General features: G+C 45.4%; 1 protein-coding gene across 2 annotated transcripts in view; it reads right to left on the bottom strand.

Moving 5' to 3' along the window:
* LAMP2 (lysosomal associated membrane protein 2) overlaps positions 1 to 20172 on the bottom strand; it is a 255206-nt gene that overhangs the window by 65763 nt on the left and 169271 nt on the right. For both annotated transcript variants that reach the window (XM_069212088.1, XM_069212096.1), the window contains exons 7-8: positions 16452 to 16509; positions 15722 to 15883 (exon numbers count right to left, since the gene is read on the bottom strand). In XM_069212088.1, coding sequence (XP_069068189.1) covers positions 15722 to 15883; positions 16452 to 16509 — 220 coding nt within the window. The remainder of the gene's footprint in view (positions 1 to 15721; positions 15884 to 16451; positions 16510 to 20172) is intronic.

The raw sequence follows: 20172 nt of genomic DNA, 5'->3' as shown, positions 1-20172 counted from the left end.
CTTTTTTGGAGTCGAAACCTCTCAGCGTCGATCTTAGTCGGTGCCGCTGTCTCAGCGTCGAGCCGTTTCTACACCGTCTCGGTGTCGTTGCTTTTCTCCAGCACTTTCTCGATCCCGGGAAGGCTGCGTGCCGGTGTCTCGACCGGAGTCGGACGATCTCGGCACTGTTTGGGCCTTTTTTGGTGCCGATGGTCCGTCACCGAATTTATGGGTGGAGCCATGGCCTGGTGGCAGTGGCATCCCCTGGGCCTTGTCACTTTTCTTATGTGTTGTTTTCGACGTCTTACTCACGGTTCTTTGATCGTCGAATTCCTCGGAGTCCGATTCGTGGATCGAAAAGGTTTCTTCTTCCTCTTGTTCCTCGAACTCTCGGTGCGCTGTCGGCGTGGACGCCATCTGAAGTCTCCTGGCTCGACGGTCACGGAGTGTCTTTCGGGACCAGAACACGCGACAGGCTTCGCAAGTCTCCTCACTGTGCTCAGGTGACAGGCACAGGTTACAGACCAAATGTTGGTCTGTATAAGGGTATTTGTTGTGGCATTTGGGACAAAAACGGAACGGGGTCCGTTCCATCGGCGTTGTTCGACACGCGCTCGGGCCGACCAGGCCCCGACGGGGGAATCGAAAACTACCCCGAAGGGCACCGGAGCGCGTCGATCTTCGATGCGGTGTTGAATCTAACTACGCCGATCCCGAACGCAACAATACCGATGAAAATCTTCCGATATTTATTAACTTTCCGTTCCGAAACTCGGAGCGACAGGAACACGTCCGAACCCGATGGCGGAAAGAAAACAATCGAAGATGGAGTCGACGCCCATGCGCAATGGAGACAGAAGGAGGAGTCACTCGGTCCCGTGACTCGAAAGACTTCTTCGAAGAAAAACAACTTGTAACACTCCGACCCAACACCAGATGGCGAGCTATGCAGAACATGTGTATCTACAGCGACAGATGCCATCGAACACATAGATACTTGCTATTTTTGGAAATTGATGTGGAACTTCTTAAGTCATGTGTCATTTACTGACTGTGTGCCTATGGTAAATGTCTAACACCCCTCTCTGATAAGCCTAAGGCTGCTCGACCACACTAGCCCCCCCCCCCCCCCCTCCCTTTTTTTTTTGCACCTTAAGGTGAGGGATGAAATGCAGAGTGTGTCAAGGAGCTCAAAGGAGACAGATTACAAAGCCTGTTAAGACTGGCCCAAGGGTATTTTGCATGCCTGAGGGGAATTCTTCAAGGGTATCTATTCTATCACCTTTGACGCCTCATAATTCTCTGGCAGCAATACGGAAGAGAACGCCCAGGAAGGCCATGGATCGGGGGCTCAATCTTTTCTCACATTAACCAAAGCATGTTGAGGGGGAAGAAAGTGACAGGCTTGGGGAGATTGCATGCTCAACATTTGCTATTAGAGGCGCTGAGTCCAAAAGCTAAATTGGAACATGTCTGAACCGGATGGAGCCTAACAATAGAGCAGATGTCCAAGTGCATTACCAACAAAGGGCTTGAAAAACAAGTTGAACAGCTGAGCCCAACACTAGATGGCAGGAGTACGTAGAGCATGTGTATATATTGCCACATATGCTACGAACAGAATATTTCTGGGTGGAGACCTTTTGAACATCCCAGAAATGTTATATCTATGTGGGATAGAGGACAGCATGCATTTAAACCTTTTATTGTGCACATGCTCATGAACTTAACATGCAAAAAACTACCTTCTGGCCGCAGACAGTATCTACTTCACAAAATCTGCAATTTTTCGAAAACTGCACAGGCAGTTCATAAGAGATCTCTAGCATATCCATGCTATGCATGAACGGATTGTCACAAGTGGGTTCACGAGTGCTCCACCTACCATGAGATTATGCAAGTTACAGCTCCAATTTGTTCAGTAACTTCAGCATTACCAAAACTATAGATCAGAACTTAGGCAGCACAAGGCCCCGAGGCAGACATACCTGTAGTACCCTCTACATGTTGGGGCAAAGCACAACAGAACCAGGTCCAAAATGTGCATGACCTTCCTCACCATCAGAGACAGAGGGCTAGTAAAGAGGAACCTCCTTGAGCAATGGCAGAATCATTTGGAGTAAACCCTTGCAATCAGAATAAAAAGGTGCTTTAAAAAAAATGTTGGGCAACGCTGCAAATCAGAACATTTATCATGAGACCCAGATATAGCAGTAAGTGAATAGTCAGCCTTTTTGATACTTCGAGTGACGCAGTGTCCTCTCCTTTGAGTCATCCAGACATGCATACATATGGAAGGCCCAGTAATTCCAGAGTGCTGCTGACACAAACATTTGATGTAGAGGCTTGGAGCTGAACTGATGCCAAAGGAGAGAATTGCGAACATATAGCATTTTCAACTTAGCAAAGATGTATTAGATGTATCCTTTGATCTCCATATTGTAGCAACGAGATGTCTAGAAGAGTGGCCATCTTGAGGTGCAGGGATTGTATTTTACTGTACAGATGTCTAATATAGTTAGACCACAACTTACACTTTACGTTCTTTCTTATCCCACGTATGTGGAAGTCATGACTCCTTTCTGGTTTGGTACTTACTCAGGGACACCTTTTTGAGTACAGAAGGTGGCCATCATGTTGTGCGGTGAAAGGAAGGAACGTTTACTGAGCAAACTATACACAGTAAATGTCTTCACTAGACAATTATTCTGTTATCTGGAGGCATGCTAAAAAAATGCACTCCTGCCTTACAGCACAATGCAGGTATTGCAACCTTTGCTGCAATAGCTGCCTGGCTTGAGGCTAGATGCCTACCCCATGACAAATGAAAACGTGGGCTAGTGTGCCTAGGAGCTTACAGACTCCACGAGATTGTGCAAATTAGATCGCTGTAATTTATTCTGTAACTTGATGTAGGAAAATGGCTCCCTGTTGCAGTTACCCCCCACTTTTTGCCCAATATTGATGCACACTTGACTGAGAAGTGTGCTGGGACCCTGGTAACCAGGCCCCAGCACCAGTGTTTTCACTTAAAATGTACCATTGTTTCCACAATTGGCACACCCCTGACACACAGATAAGTCCCTTGTAAAAGGTACCAGTGGTACCAAGGGCTCTGACCAGGGAAGGTCCCTAAGGGCTGCAGCATAGGTTGTGCCACCCTAAGGGACCCCTCACCTAACAGATGCACACTGCCATTGTAGATTGCCCTTTTCTCCCCACCAACAAACACAAAGCCGACATGGCATCCCCCTTAGGATGCCATGCCCACAAAATACTGCCTGTGGCATAGGTAAGTTACCCCCCTAGCAGACCTTACAGCCCTAAGGCAGGGTGCACTATACCGCAATATGCCCCTACAATGTCAAAGTCTATTCTTAGACATTGTAAGTACAGTGTGGCCATATTAAATATATGGTCTGGGAGTTTGTCAAAAACGAACTCCACAGCTCCATAATGGCTACACTGAATAGTGGGAAGTTTGGTATCAAACCTCTCAGAATAATAAACCCACACTGATGCCAGTGCTGTATTTATTAAGAACTTCACAAAGAGGGCATCCTAGAGATGCCCCCTGTATTGTACCCAACCCTTCAATCCTAGAGATGCCCCCTGTATTGTACCCAACCCTTCAGTGCAGGACTGGTCTGTGCCAGCCTGCTGCTGAGAAAAGAGTTTCTGACCCCCTAGGGTGAGGGCCTTTGTGCCCTATGGAGGCCAGAAACAAAGCCTGCTCTGGGTGGAGGTGCTTCACACCTCCCCCCTGCAGGAACTGAAAACACCTAGAAGTGCGCCTTAAGGGCTCAGGCTTCCTGTTACAATTCCCCAGGGCACTCCAGCTAGAGGAGATGCCTGCCCCCGGACACAGCCCCCACTTTTGGCGGCAAGTCTAGGGGAAGATGAGAAAAACAAGGAGACATCCACCAGTCAGGACAGCCCCGAAGGCAGAGGCTCCCAAACTGTATGCTGCGGCTCCCCGGTCCGCCATTAAAGCTAGCCAGGGGGGCCGTGAAAAGATGCACTTTATGAAACAATTATGTGCTGATGGTGCCAATTTCTTATGAAATAACAGGAAGTCAAGTTTTAAAACTGTAAATTGATAAAATATTTTTTTGTTCATTCCTTTGTTACTGGAGTTCGTTAAATTGCACAACAGTCACATAATTCAAATATACAGACACCAAAGCCCTAATTTAGAATTTCATCGAAGACTACGCTAGTTAGACATCATTTCACAGGCTCGGACACCACCTACTGGAAAAGGATTGGATATTTTCATGTTAAACTACATTTATTTCTGTATGACCTAGCATGGTTATTTATTAACTAATGAATTTGGTTATTCCAATGCTCAGCATGTGGGTAACCTGCCGGTTGAGGGGGAAACTGCTTACATAGATTTTCCCACTGGTTCTGTGTAAACACCTCTGTTTTTCACTGAGCAAACCCATTCCTGCGCGTGGGTAACAATCCGCTTTTCTGAACTCAGAAAATTCCTCTGTCATGTTAGCCACTATTCTTAGGACTAGTTAGGGTCTATTGTTTTAAAAAATCCAAAATGTGCACCCAAGTGCTGAAGAGTATTGTTTCTGACTTTACAAATTAAAAGGTTTTTTTTTTTTTAAATTAAACAATTGTTACATTTTTATTTTGTTATATTTAGGATTATGGTACCTTCAACAGCTCCATCCCAATTATGTTTTAGAGAGAAAAATTGAACTACTCCAGAGGCCGGGCTTACATAAAAAAAAAGTAACATAATGGGTAGCCATGGCCAGTGGCCAATAGGTCAGGGGAGCCGCGGGTCAAAAATGTTTGGGAACCACTGCCCTAAGGTGTCCTGAGCAGAGGTGACCCCCCTGCCTTTAGAATTCCTCCATCTTGATTTTGGAGGATTCCCCCCCAATAGGAATAGGGATGTGCCTCCCTCACCTCAGGGAGGAGGTACAAGGAGGGTGTAGCATCAAGCAAGGACAGTAGTCATTGGCTACTACTCCCCAGACCTAAACACACCCCTAAATTGAGTATTTAGGGGCAACCCTGAACCCAGGAAATCCGATTCCTGCAACCTGAACCAAGAAGGACTGCTGACCTACAAGCCCTGCAGAGAAGACAAAACAACAACTGCTTTGGCCCCAGCCCTACCGGCCTGTCTCCTGACTCGAAACTGCAACAGGGACCAGCGACCTCTGAAGCCTCAGAAAACTAACCTGAATCTAAGGACCAAGAAACTCCAGTGAGCAGCGGCTCTGCTCAACAGCAACAATATTGCAACTTTTCTCCAACTTTCAATGACCTCACTCTTCCCGCCGTAAGCGCGAGACTTCACCCTCTGCACCCGACACCCCCAGCTCAAGATCCAGAGAACCAACACCACAGGGAGGACTCCCAGGTGACTGCGACCCCGTGAGTAACCCGAGACAACCTCCCCTGAACCCCCACAGCAACGCATGCAGAAAGAATCCAGAGGCTCCTCCTGACCGCGACAGCCTGTAAGAAGGAACCCGATGCCTGGACCAAGCACTGCACCCACAGCCCCCAGGACCAGAAGGAACCGAACCTCAGTGCAGGAGTGACTCCCAGGTGACCCTCTGCCTAGCCCAGTTGGTGGCTGGCCAGAGAAACCCCCCTGAACTGCCAGAGTGACCCCCGGGTCCCTCCATTGAAACCAAAAAAAACAGGCCTGCTTTGCACAATGCACCCGTCCGCCCCTGTGCCACTGAGGGTGTGTTTTGTGCCTACTTGTGTCTCCCCCCCCCCCCCCCCAGTGCTCTACAAAACCCCCCTGGTCTGCCCCCCTGAGGACGCAGGTACTTACCTGCTGGCAGATTGGAACCGGAGTACCCCTGTTCTCCATAGGCACCTATGTGTTTTGGGCACCTCTGACTGGCCTTGAGCTGCTGGTGTGGTAAGTTTGGGGTTGCCTTAAACCCCAAGCGGTGGGCTGCCTATGCCCAGGAACTGAAACTTGTAAGTGTCTTACTTACCTCACAATCTAACCATGTCTATTTTTGCACGGTCTACTTTTAAAATAGCTTATAGCCATTTTAACAAAAACTGTATATGATATTGCTGTAACTCAAAGTTCTTAACTTACCTGTGTGGAGTACCTTGCATTTATGTATTCACTTCAAATCTTGAACTTGTGATTCTAAAAATAAATTAAACTATAATAAAATAATACATAATAAAAACTATTGGCCTTGAGTTAGTCTGAGTGTGTTCCTCATTTATTGCCTGTGTGTACAACAAATGCTTAACACTACCCTCTGATAAGCCTACTGCTCGACCACACTACCACAAATTAGAGCATTAGAATTATCTACTTTTGCCACTATCTTACCTATAAGGGGAGCCCTTGGACTCTGAACACTACTCTTACTTGGAGATAGTACATAGAGCCAACTTCCTACACTTGAGCATTACCACAACGATCTATCAGGACAAAGAATGCAGCAAGAGAGCCAGAGGCAGACATCTGTTGCAGAACTCGAAGTGTTGGGGCAAAGCACAATGCAACCAGTCCCATAAGGTGCATGACCTTCACCACCAGAGAAAGGTCTGGTAAAGAATAATCTCCTTGAGCAGTGCCTGAATCATTCACCAATGGTTAAACCCTTAAAACACATGTGCGTGGTGGTGCTGGAGGGGACTAGAGGACATCTGGTTGTTAACAATGTTTTTACACCTAGGATTGTTCTAAGGCTTGCTTAGAAAGTGTTTCTCGTGTGCAAAATGTATTTTGCCATGTTAAAATGTGCCTCAGTAATACATTCAACTCACTACAGGTCTTTCCCCATTATAAGCGGTCACATCAGTTAGGTAACCTTAGCATCTGCTAGATCTTGGCCTTCGTGGTTACCAGCTGCCAAATCCAGATAGTTACTCATGTGGTGGATCTCTTCCCATAGTTACAAAATATAATTAACGCTTGTAAGCTGTGTGCAAACACATGGATACCAACACAAAACGTCACATGTAGCAGCTTTATATTTAACCTCAATATGTAAATATGTACTTGCTGTTAGAAATGGGGTCTCTAGTTGGCAGTCGGTTTGCACCCTGTCCAAGTAGGGACCACCACTCTAGTCAGGATAAGGGAGATACCTACTCAGATAACCCCTGCTCACCCCCTTGGTAGCTTGGCACGAGCAGACAGGCTTATCTCAGAAGCAATGTGTAAAGCATTTGCACATAACAGTAATAAGTGAAAACACTACAAATTGACACCACACCAGTTTTAGAAAAATAGCCAATATTTATGTATCTATATAAAACAAGACCAAATACGATAAAAATCCAACATACAGTAAAAATATGAATTCTGCAAGATATACTCAAAAATGCAGTTCCTTGAAGTCGATTGCTCCACCTGGGGCTATCACAGCGTCGTGATCAGCAAAACCAACAGTTCAGGCAAGCCGCAGCGTTGCAGGCAATCTACGGTGTCGGGAGGACCCGCAAACATTACCTTGGATTTGCAGGGCATCGTGATCCTCGCGGTGAGGTCTGGAATGTGTCGTCAGTGCAGGAGTCGTCGGGTCCTTGAGGTCACGCGTTGCTCCTGACTTCATCAGCCTTGAGTTCGATCTGCACCGGCATGGATGGCGTCGGGCTGCAGTGCAAATCGGGATGATGCGATGTGCGGTGCCCACTGGTCAAGGTGCAGGCAGCAGTTCAGTGACCGCGTCCAGGAGACCAGGGCTTGCGGTGTGAAGTGGGGCGGTGCAACGTGCAGTGTCCACAGGTCATGGTGCAGGCAGCAGCTTCGTCATCGTTGCTGAAGCGCTGTAGTCAGTAGGTCCAAACCAGCGGTGCGGGACAGGACGTTTCTTCGTGACCCTCACGAGCAGTGTCCACAGGCCACGGTGCAGGCAGGATGCCTGGTGACGACAGGATTTGATGGTGCTGGCGTCGGTGGACCGGGGCTGCGGTGCAGGATGGGATGGGATGGTGCTTCGTGTACCTCATGAGCAGTGTCCACAGGCCACGGTGCAGGCAGCGCGCCAATGTCAGCATGAGCGCCGTCGGGGATGCCCAGGTGGCAGTGTGAGCAGACGATGTCAGAGGGTGGGGCCCACAGGTCACAGTGCGAGCAGCGGCTTGGTGAAGTCATCCAATGACTGTCGGTGAGACCAGGGTCGCGGTGCGAAGCAGGGCAATGAGATTCCATGCGGCGTTGCAGTGGTTTCTCCTCTTGAACAACACAAAACATCCAGTTCCCAGTGCTGCAGGTTGAGGAAACTGAAGTCTTTGGTGTCCCTGAGACTTCAAACAGGAGGCAAGCTCTACTCTAAGCCCTTGGAGAACTTTCTCAAGCAGGACACACAGCAAAGTTCACCCTTTGCACTCTTTCCAGGCAGAAGCAGTAACTGCAGGCCAGTCCAACAAAGCAACACAGCAAAGTGACAGTACTCCTCCTCCAGCTCTTCTCCTGGCCAGAGGTTCCTCTTGATTCCAGAAAGATGCTAAAAGTTTGGGATTTTGGGTCTTTCTTATACCCAGTTCTGCCTTTGAAGTTGGCAAACTTCAAAGCAAAGTCTCAAGTGTTTGCAAGATCCTTCCTTTTCCAGGGCAGGCCCCAGACACTCATCAGGGGGTCGGAGACAGCATTGTGTGAGGGCATGCACAGTCCTTTCAGGTGTGAGTGGCCACTCCTCTACTCCCCTCCAGCACAAATGGCTAATCAAGATTTGCAGGCTACACCCCAGCCCCCTTTGTGTCACTGTCTAGAGGAGAGGTGTGAACAGCCAAACTGCCAAACTGACCCAGACGGGGAATCCACAAACAGTCACAGAATGGATTAAGCAAAAAAAATACCTACTTTCTAAAAGTGGCATTTCCAAACTAAATCTAAAAACCAACTCCACTAAAAGATGTATTTTTAAATTGTGAGCTCAGAGACCCCAGGACTCCACGGCTATCTCCTCCCAAAGGGAATCTGTGCTTTAAGGATATTTAAAGGCAGCCCCCATGTTAACCTATGAGATAAGTCTTGCACAGTGAAAACAGAATTCAGCAGTATTTCACTGTTAGGACATAAAACACATTAGTGTATGTCCTACCTTAAACATAAACTGTACCCTGCCCCAGGGGCTACCTAGGGCCTAACTTAGGGGTGCCTTACATGTAGTAAAAGGGAAGGTTGAGGCCTGGCAAGTGGGTACACTTGCCAAGTAGAATTGGCAGTTTAAAGCAGCACACAATGGCAGGTCTGAGTCACGTTTACAGGGCTACTAATGTGGGTGGCACAATCAGTGCTGCAGACCCACTAGTAGCATTTGAGTTAAAAGCCCTGGGCACCTCTAATGCACTTTACTAGGGACTTACCAGTAAATCAAATATGCCAATCATGGATACACCAATCAACAGTACACTTTACACAGAGAGCATATGCACTTAAGAACAAATAGGATGGAGGAGGCAAAAAGACTGGGGATAACCCTGCAAAAAGGGCCATTTCCAACACTTGCCTTTAGCAGTTTCTACAAATTGTCATTTCCAGGCTTTTACATTCTTCAGCATGGAGACCTGCTAATTGGCTCACTCCTTGTCCCAATAGGTAAATGAGGAAGTCCTCTATTTTCCTCAAATTACATCACTACTTTTTAATAGCAGGCTGCATGCTGTGACCCTGCATCAAATGCAGACATCTAATTTAGGGTTGACGGCCTAATAGAGCAGGAACCTAACCTTTTATCTTATAAGAATCCAGCTTTTAATTATTCCAGACACCATCACTAACGCCCTCCTCTTAATCTTTGGATTGAGAATCATCATACTGGTCATCTCGATTTGCATCAAGTACAGCAGAGTGAGAACACTAGCGCGCTCACCTTTTGACATCCAAGTGTAGATGTGCCTGCTCGCTGTACAGCTGCCTTACCACAGGGTGATGACTGTGCAGGGAGGATGACAGCTGCTAGCTTCCCCTTAAAGATCCAGGCACTGCCTTTTTAAAAGGCATATATTATCTTACAGAAATCTGGGCCTGAGCGATGTGCCATGATTTTTGGGATCCACTTTGAAGATGTAGTGACTAGCTTTCAGCAAAGAGGTGTTTCTTTCGAAACTGAAGTGTTAACTGGCATAAGTCTTCGATTTTAAGCATATTTTCATGTCTGGTCTCTGTCCATTCAAACACTAACAATGAGCCAAGATTATGCTGGTTATTCCCAACAGACTGAAAAAAATGTATATTTGCACCACGGCACTGTGTCAATATGGCTCTGGGCTGAAACAGTGTTGTGAGCACCATTCAGCAAGAAATTTAGATTCTCAGGCAGTTTTCCTTTTTTGCTAAGGTATTTTGAAGCGTGAGGCGAGGCGATTTGGGTTTTTCATTTTGCATAGAATACAAGCCTGTTTATACCAGATGATTGTGCATTTACATTTATTTAAGGTTATGGTGAAAGCAGGGGGCCTAAAAAGCAGCCTAACGCGTGATCTGTACAGGGACTGAATGCGTGCTGGGATTACCATGATTTTCGTGATTTATGCTAACAAGACAGAACAAACATCTTCATTCTCTGCTGTATGCACGGTCCATAAGTGTGGCAGAGATATGCGTAACAGAAGAACACCTTGTGTTCAGTCTTGTAGAAAAGAAGAACTAAATGCAGCAGTCGGGTTCCATTTATATTTTTTAATAAGAGGCATAATTCACACATTCGGTGTAACGAATCAGAAGGAAAGAACCCCTCCTTGGTACATAGAAAACTATGCTTAAAGAAGGCCTATAAGATACAATGCGAAGGTGGGATAAGACACATGGACACACCGCTGAACAGGATGCCTAAATATGGAGTTCCGACTTCAGGGCTGAAGGGAGAATAAGGTGAGCAAGGAGACTAGTGCATTATAAAGAACTTGTGGATCTATGGTGATGGAGACCGGGTTAACACAGACTGATATGCTCGGGATTTGCGATGAAATAAGTGTGGGGCTTATTTAACATTTGCCCAAATTTGGTTAATGACTTCCGAGTATTTTTAGAACGCACATGGTGTTTACACTAATAGCCTATATCAACTATTATGAGTGCATACAGCTTTCTGAGTATGGAGCAAGCGCTCACTGTATATAGGAGGAGTGAGGAACCTGACAGTTTTTTTCTCTGAAAACAATGCAATACCTGTCAAGGGTCAAGTGAATTACCATTGCAAGCCCAATAATGTAGGAGTGACAATGGTGTCCTTGATGTAGTCCACGAATGAACAATCCTAAAGAACATTGAATTATCTGGTCGAGACTATCTAGCTGCAGATTCCTTACCTTAGATTTCCCTGCCGTCAGCTTCTAATCCGGAATTTTTCTGCGCCACCTCGGCGCGCATATGTCAGTTTTTTCCAGACCAGAAGCGCAGAGTCATAGAGAACCAACAATTTTTTTTTTTTTTTTTAAATTTTTATTTTACTCTTGATGGTTTGAAGAAAAAAGCCATGCCTTTATTTTTTTTTTATATATATATATATATATATATATATATATATATATATATATATATATATATATATATACATACACACACATATATATTATATATATATATACACACATATATACACACTTTTTTTTTTTTTTTTTTTAGGAATCTGCAGCTAGATAGTCTCTCTACCAGATAATTTACAGGAGGTAAGTAACCTGGTCATCTGATAGACTTCTAGCTGCAGATTCCCTACCTTAGAATAGATACCCAAGCTATAACTCCTTGCGGTGGGTCTGGAGGGTATATTTCACACCAGGAAGTCCTGCAGGACCGAGTGGACAAAATGCCCCTCTCCTCACCTGGCTATCAAGGCAGTAGGGTCTCGCAAACGTGTGCAAGGAAGCCCACGTTGCTGCTTGGCAGATGTCAAGTACAAGCATGCCACGAGCTAATGCAGTGGTAGCAGCTTTTCCTCTGGTAGAGGAAGCCTTCAAGCCCTCTGGAGGCTGCTTCTTGGCCAAAGCAGAGCAAATCTTGAAACTGATAACGACCCAGCGCGAAATGGACTGTTTCTGTATTTCCCGACCCTTCTGTGCACCAGCGTATCCCACAGAGTTGGACGTCCACCCAGAACTCTTTTGTGCGGTCAAGGTAGAACAAGAACACTTTTTGGGTCCGGCCAATGGAGACGCTCGTCTTCCTTAGAGGGATGCAGTGGTGTAAAGAAGGTGGGCAGGGGGATATTTTGACCCAGATGGACAGGGGTCACCACCTTGGGAAGGAAAGAGGCATGAGTTCTGAGGACTATTTTATCAGGATAGATCATGAAATACAGCAGTTTCCATGATAAAGCCTGCAGCTCACTCACTCTCCTGGCAGATGTAATTGCCACCACAAAGGCTGTTTTGATAGTGAACAGCTGGAGAGGACAGTTATGTAAAGGCTCAAAAGGAGCACACATTAGCAAAGTAATAGAACAGGATTAATATCCCACTGGGGCATGACAAATGGCACAAGTGCAAACATATGCACAAGCCCTTTTAAAAAATGTTGTAAGATGGGAGACCAGAACAAAGATTGTTGGTAGGGCAAGTGTAGAAAAGCCAATAAGGCAGCAATATATCCCTTGGAGGGGTCAGGCGAGAGATCGAATAAAAAAATAAAAAAAAAAGGATATTAGATAGAGAATAAAGAGGATCAATAGACTTCTCTGTGCAATATGAAACAAAACGTTTCCACCGGCAGGCATAAATCAACTTAGTAGAGGGATGCCTGGCTGCCAGAATGACATCACAAACTTCGGAAGGGAGGTCATAAACCATCAACTGTCGCCGCTCAACCTCTACGCGTGAAACCGCAAGGTTGACAGGTTTGGGTGAAGAACCTTCCCCTGTGACAGAAGATCCTCCCGAAGAGGAAACCTGATTGTAGAACTGATGCTCATTTTGAGAAGCTCTGGATACCAGACTCTCCGTGCCCAATCCGGCGCCACTAGCATTACTGGGGCCCAGTCGTTCTTGATTTTAGGAACTCTGGGCAGAAGTGGTATGGACGGAATGGCTTACAGGAGGCCTGAACTCCACTTGTGACGAAAAGCGTCGCTTAGCAATAGCCTCCTTGGAAACTCCAACGTGCAAAACTGCTGACATTGCGCATTCTCTACAGAGGCGAACAGATCTAACCAAGGCTCTCCCCACTGCCCAGAGTCCTTGCGCCACCTCAGGATGGAGATACCATTTGTGAGCATCGTCAGCTAAGTTTGTCAGCCCTGGCATTCAGAGAACCTGCTAGGTGTTGAACCACCAGGGTTATGCCCTGCTGTTCCAACCATGTGCAGAGACGCAGAGCCTCTTGACAAAGGGTCCACAACACCACACCACCCTGCTTGTTGCAGTACCACATTGTGGTGGTGTTGTTCATGAACACCTGCACTACCTTCCCTTTCACAACAGGAAGAAATGCCTTTAATGCTAGTCGGATCGCCCATAGCTCCAACAAGTTGATATGGAGGCCGGTTTCTGTCGGAGACCGGAGACCCCTGATCTCCACCTCTCCCAGATGGCCGCCTCATCCCAGAAGTGATGCATCTGTCACTACTGCGAGATCTGGTTGGAGAAGGGAGAGGAGTCTGCCTTTGACCCAATCACAGTTCACTAACCACCAGTGCAGATCCTTTGCAGTCCCCTTCGATATCTGAACCACTTAGGTAAGATTTGCCTGATGCTGTGCTCATTGGAACTTCAGGTCCCACTGCTGAGCCCTCATATGCCATCTGGCATGCTTGACCAATAGGATGCAGGAAGCCATGAGTCCCAACAGCCTGGACCACCAAGCTCTCCGGGGTGGGGTGTTCGGTAAGGAGACTAGGGTTGCTTGGAGCAGTTCTATGGCAGCGGCCGACTATTCTATTCACAGGAGCCCCTGTGCTGGGTTTGGACCATGTTCCCAGAAAGATGTCTGTTAGGGTCTCATTGAAGGGCCACATCGGCTCTGATGTAGTCACCCCCCCGGCTGAAGCACCTGTCAGGAGATTTGTCCTGACTGGCACCATGGGCACGTCTAGGTCCAAGACCTCAGCTGCCATACGCACCACCATTGCATAAGAAGCTCCCACCTCTGTAGCTACATTAGGAGGACAGCATACCAGTATCTGGAGACCTGTCTAGTCCACTGGCCTCCCTTAGATCCTCATACCAGTCCTGTTTTCGCTCCAGGTTGTACTCTTAAGGGTCCTCAGACCCCTCCCACTCCTCTCCTGTGCCTGGCTGTTCAGAATAAGGCTAAGGCAATTATCTGGGCTTAAATGGCACTGTGAGGCGGCGTCGTACGACGTCGCTCCGGCTCATCCAGAAGGAGGTTGGGGCTACCACTCGTGGGCGCCGGTGGTGGAGGAAGCATTGCTGTGACACGGAGGAGGTAGACTGTGGGACCAGCACTGGTCCGGATCCACTATCGGATCCCGGGGGTCCCCCAACGGCACAAAGGCCGAAGCTGCAGATGTCGAACCCGATGGGGCCCCTGCTGAAGACCCACCAGAGGGTGCAGATAGCTATAAAAAAAAAAAGGCTCATGGACTCAAAATTTGTTTGAGCGGGGGTCGCTCTGGTCCCCTGAAAATGGGGAAGACATGTGGTGTCTGCCCTGGCGACAGCTCGTGGAACGGCACTCGGAACGTAGATGTCCCCGACACACCTCATCAGCCGACTGGCTTGGCAAAGTCGAAGTCCGCTTGGACTTCTTGTGCCTCTTACCTGAGGTGATTGGATGACCTCAAATGCAAGGAAGGACTTTCCGCGACCACCTCCTACTGCAGGACTGTGACCTCCTCGGAGTCACGCCAATCGAAGACAGCTGTCGAGCCGCAAGAAGTTTGAGGACGGCTGTTGGGCCGCAAGAAGTTTGAGGGATCCTTCAGTGAGCACGACTCTGAGGAGGTCAGTCCTGCATGGCTCCCTCAAGGCCTTCAGAGCCATTGCCCGACAGTCTGAACACAAAGTCAAGAAGTGATCCTTATTCAAATACCAGAGACTGTGTGGCTCTGTGACCGACATGGTGCGATGACATGCACCACACGGTTTGAAACCAGTCTTTCTAGAAGACATGCTTCAAACAATCAAGACTAAAAACCTAGACATCCGTCATAGAAAAGGGTAGCTTTCCGGATTTGCACTTAACCAGTGCAGAAGGAAAGAACTGATGTGGGCGCACCGAGGTGGAGTCTATATAGAGAACCGTGACGTCAGACAGCTCAAACGATGCCACGCGGAGCCAGACACACAGATACGAATAACGCCACCCAACAGCATGCGCAGGCTACTGCTCAGCAGAAAAATGTTGGATTCGAAGCGGACACCAGGGAATTCTAAGGTAAGGAATCTGCAGCTAGAATTCTCTGTCAGATCGGAAACTTCTCAGGTCGGCATTCTTAGTTTTGTTTATTCCTACCAGCTTCAACATATTCTTCCTTAAAATCTCCCAGAGAGGGGCAGGGTTCTGAGCAAACTCCCTTTTTGACGTACATTGAGCCCAATCTCATACTTTCTTCTTCAAGATAATACCCTTATAATACTCAGGCACCTGGCATGCTCACTGGGATTCTTGAGGTCCATGGACAAACAAAGCAGATGCCATACCTGCCTTTCCAGCAACAGAGACTATTGCACAAGAGGCAGAATTTGAAGATGTTATTTTCAGCCACCCCTGTACACATGTCTTGAAAGCATGCCAACATGACATTTGATAAAAGGTACTCATTCAAAAATATATAAAAAATGAACAAGCATTTATCTGTGAATTGTTTTTAAACCCACTTACCCGTTGAGAATTTTCCATTCAGCACTTGAAATGGCTGGACCCTTACATCAAACACATTTACGGAAACATTTGTACCAACGTCAAGCGTTTGCTGCTTCAGACACATGTAGGAACTCCCCAATGCAGCATCCCAATAACTCAGATTATTGTTGGCAAACAAGACTGTTAGAAATTAGAAGAAAAAAAGAAAATAGTTAACGGCCTCATTGGAGCTCGACAGGATGAAAATGAAGAGTAGGAAATCACTTGGAACACATGAATCTGGCTGTGAAGTCCCTAGATCTGCGATTGACAAAAAGTAAAATAAACAGAAAAAAGCATAACTAACATTTGGTGCTAGTCGGACAAAACCTGCAATTCAGACCCTGGGGTCAGAATAATTCCCACAAATAAAGTCTTGACTGGGATTGTTCGATTTGGTGGACTACAAACAATTCCTGTACAGTGCATGGTAGAAGAGTGTGGGTGTGGCAACGGAGAAAGGACAAAAAAGTAGCAGCTTGTTACAAGCATCAAGTAACTAATGGGTACTTTCTGAAGAAAGAAGTGGTTGTAGCCTAGTCAGTCAAAGGAAGTTATTTGCAAGGAGTGGGAATGCATTTATTTCCAGTATTTAAGTTGCACAGCCCCACTGTAGGTCGCAAGGTAAGAGCTGTTTAAGGTCGAACCTAGAAATCATTCTAAGTTAGCTAAAAATAAAATACAAACCCCCATGCACTCCAATACTCACCAAAAGGCTGGTCAATTAGTGTGATGTTAACGCTTTCCAGGTGAAAACGTCCATTTGCCTTTGGGGGGAAAAAATAAAATAAAATTACAAGTGCTTTGAAAGCATCAAACAGCAGCATGCACCTGCAATCATCAAAATATCGATATTAGATCTAAATTTAGACCATAAAAGTAGAATAAAAAAAAAAACATTACAAACAAAAGTGTGCAAAATAGTAGCTAAACTATTACAGCCATTTCCTCGATACGATTGTGCAAAATAGCAAAAAGCCTTCCCAATATGTTACCTCAAGACTGATCATTAAAAAACAAAAACAAAAATTTTTTTGCGAAATCAAATCACAATAAAAACATTCCAATTCCATCAACATAAGGTGCAATGTGGATGGAGTTGGACGATGGCACATGTAAGTAAAAAAATTTTTTTTTTTTTAAAATCAAAGTAATAAAAAACATTAAAAGCACACATTTGGGAAAATCCATTCTCAATCAGACATTCCGGTTCCATCTACATAAGTGTAGTACACATTTAATTGGACGATAGCACATACATGTTAAAAAAAAACAAAAAATAAAAAAAACTTACAATTCACATATCATTACCATAGACCGTAATTTTATGGCTGATCTAAAAGCTCACAACATAGGTTTCCAGCAAGGCAGCAGATTGCAAATACCTCAATAAAAAATTATTTTCTACGACTTGAAGTCGCCATGAAAGAGCAACCCCACACACCTGCACCATAGGTCCCAAGAGAGATACATTTGCTTTTATACAACTGGATTAATTCCCTAAAGGATCGCGACCAAGCCTATTAGCAAATCTATTTTAAGTGCTCTTTGGCCGATCATCCTCTCCCAAAACCAGGAGGCATCAAACAGGATACCCAAATAGAGAAAAAAAAAAAAAAAGGGTACCTTTATCAGCTGGGTTCCACCGATCTGGAAAGCCCTTGTTTTTGTGGTTTAAGGACCAATGGTTAGTAAAAATGATTTCTGGAAGTTAACCCTGTGCTTTAATTTGGTCATAAAATTATAAAATCCATTCAACAGATTTTGGAAACCATGTTCAGTTAGTGCTAAAAGGACAGCATCGTCTGTGTAAAGGAGGACCGGGACAGATTGTGAGCAAAGATGTAGGATGTACAAACTATATGAATCTAAGGACGTGCCTAGATATGCAGCAAAAATAAAAATGGGGCAAGGATACAACCTTCTCTTACCCCTCTAGACACCCTAATTGGGCTTGTGCATTTCCCCAGAAAGCATGTAACACACCTTGGTAGTTGAATCTGTATGCATTCTGTGCACCAGGTCCACCAATGCGGGGTCAATACTGGCCTGATCCATTAGATCCAATAAAATTGTGCAGTTCAGTAAGTCAAAAAGCACAGGAGAGGTCCATGAATGCCATGTGACGGGCACCTCTCCTGGCTTTCACATACTTACCCCACATAAGATTTACATTTAGTGTCTGCTCTGTCCCTAAACTGGCTCTGAAACCATATTGTAGTGGAGAAAAAAAAAAAAAGTAGTGGCTTCTGCCTAGGTTTCTAAGGATTGCCCGGCCAAGAATCTTTACTGTGGAATCTAATAGAGAGATTACACGATAACAGGCAGGCGAACTCCGTTTTTTTCAAATCGAGACAATGGCCTCTTTCCATGAATCCCTTAGGTTGCCTTTACTGGTTGCCCTCAGGACATGAGTCAATAACGGAGCCCATAGCTCAATGTTATGTTTGTACAAATCAATTGGGACCCCATCAGGTTCAGGAGCGTTGCTACTGGCAGCACTCAGCATTGTGTTTATTACAGAGGCTTGGTTAATAATATCAGCTAACCATTCCTCCCCATCTAAAGTGGGCAGAAAGGCTGCAACTTCTTTGGGTAGAAAAAAAACTTCCCCAGATTTAAAAATATTGGAGACATGGTCAGTCTAGTCCCGGCTGTTAACGTAACTATTCCAGAGGAAAAAACGGGTGATTAACAGTCTCCCAGAAAGGTTTGCTATCTTTGTTTGGCTGCTCTATCCAAATCTACCCAGGCCTTGGTCCTCAGCTCCCACTTCCACTTTAAAAACCATCTTGTTTATAGGCCGTTCTAGAGCCAGTTATGACTTCCGGATTGCATGGTACGTGCGCAGTAGTTTTTTTTTTTAAAACTCCGAGGACCTTAGTACACTCCTTATTAAAGCAAGGTTTCATTGGTTGCTCTTTTATCTGCTTTTTGGAAGTTAATTGGTTTGCTACCTCGCCACTGATATTACAAAAACTCATAAGGATATCTTCTGAGGGTCTACCCAATGACAGGCAGCAGAGAAAGTAAGGTTCCATTTTGTAATTAAATTATAAAAAAAAATTATCTGGGTTGACGTTATTCCATTTTAGACAAGCCCCTTTACTGTTTGTATGAGTAATGGGGGTACAAGTATATCTTGCTGGTATTACAGAATAATTACCAGTCAGGACAATATGGATAGGGCTATGATCACTAAATGGCAGCTGATGAACTTTGAAGTAACTCAAGTTGTATGCCAAATTAGCAGATATCAAAACAGTCGATCGTACTGCCCTCACCGCTCCCTGTAAAAGTGGGCAGACGGTTATTAGCGATTACATCTGAAGTGTCAACCAGGCTATAAGACAGGATTAATCTATTTATAGTTTCGCCATATGTAGAATGTAAAAAGTGACGACTAAGATTCTCATGTAGGTTAGAAAACCCACAGACGCTTTTCCATTGATTTGACATTTCACAATTTTAAAATTGCTTGTCCAAATTACAGAAATGGTCATAACAAAAAAACAACAAAAAAAAACTTTGTATACCGCAGAAGGCAGTGAGCTTCTCTAAATCCTCAACAATCTCTGCAGTTTAAGATGAGAATTGGGTATAATAATTTACTAAAATCAGATAAGGTTTTGGCTATTTGCAAATACACAATTTGAAAATTGTGAGTAGACCCCACCACAGTAACTATGGGGTTATCTAAGTCACAAGGAAGAAAAATTGCTAAACCCCCTTTCCACCCTGACGACGAGGGGGGTGGTGGGTGAGCAATAAGACCTATACCCATTCAACAAAATAGGATTAAGAGCCCATGTTTCCTGACAGGATATAACATCATAGTTAGCTACCTATTTCAGCCAGTCCTCATTGAGTTTCTCTTACCCCAGCCACATTCCAGGATAAAAACTGCAGACCCAACATATTTCCGAAACTATTTTTGTCAGAATGAGTCCCTACAGGCAACTTGCCAGGGCAAGGATGGGGGGTCACTAGCCTTGGTGGCAATCTATTGATTTGGTCACAACACCTAGATCACTGGGCACTGAAAGTCAAACATCAATCAATATCCAGTAGGTCTGAGAGGGTTTCATAACAGTTATAGTTAACACCTGGATCTACAAAATCTAACCGGCTAAGCAACCTATTGTACTTGCGTGACCCATTATACTCAGCCTTCCGGAATAGATCTGAAGGGGGTAGGTAAAAGAAACTCAGTGGTCCAACCATTATCCTACTTTGTGTTCTGTCTATATGAATTAACAGAGAACAAGGAATGAACCCAATTGGGATTCTTAAAATTTAACACAATACAGTCCCATTCAATAGACTTTAAAGTAGGGCCCACCCAGCTTACTCTACTGGCCATAAAGATATAGTTGCTTATTATATGGTTACATTTAGCATTTTTCTTACACCAGTCCGCTGCTTTATTC

This window comes from Pleurodeles waltl, chromosome 2_1, assembly GCF_031143425.1.
Source record: "Pleurodeles waltl isolate 20211129_DDA chromosome 2_1, aPleWal1.hap1.20221129, whole genome shotgun sequence".
Classification (NCBI taxonomy): domain Eukaryota; kingdom Metazoa; phylum Chordata; class Amphibia; order Caudata; family Salamandridae; genus Pleurodeles; species Pleurodeles waltl.
This window is presented reverse-complemented; position numbering and strand designations above follow the sequence as displayed.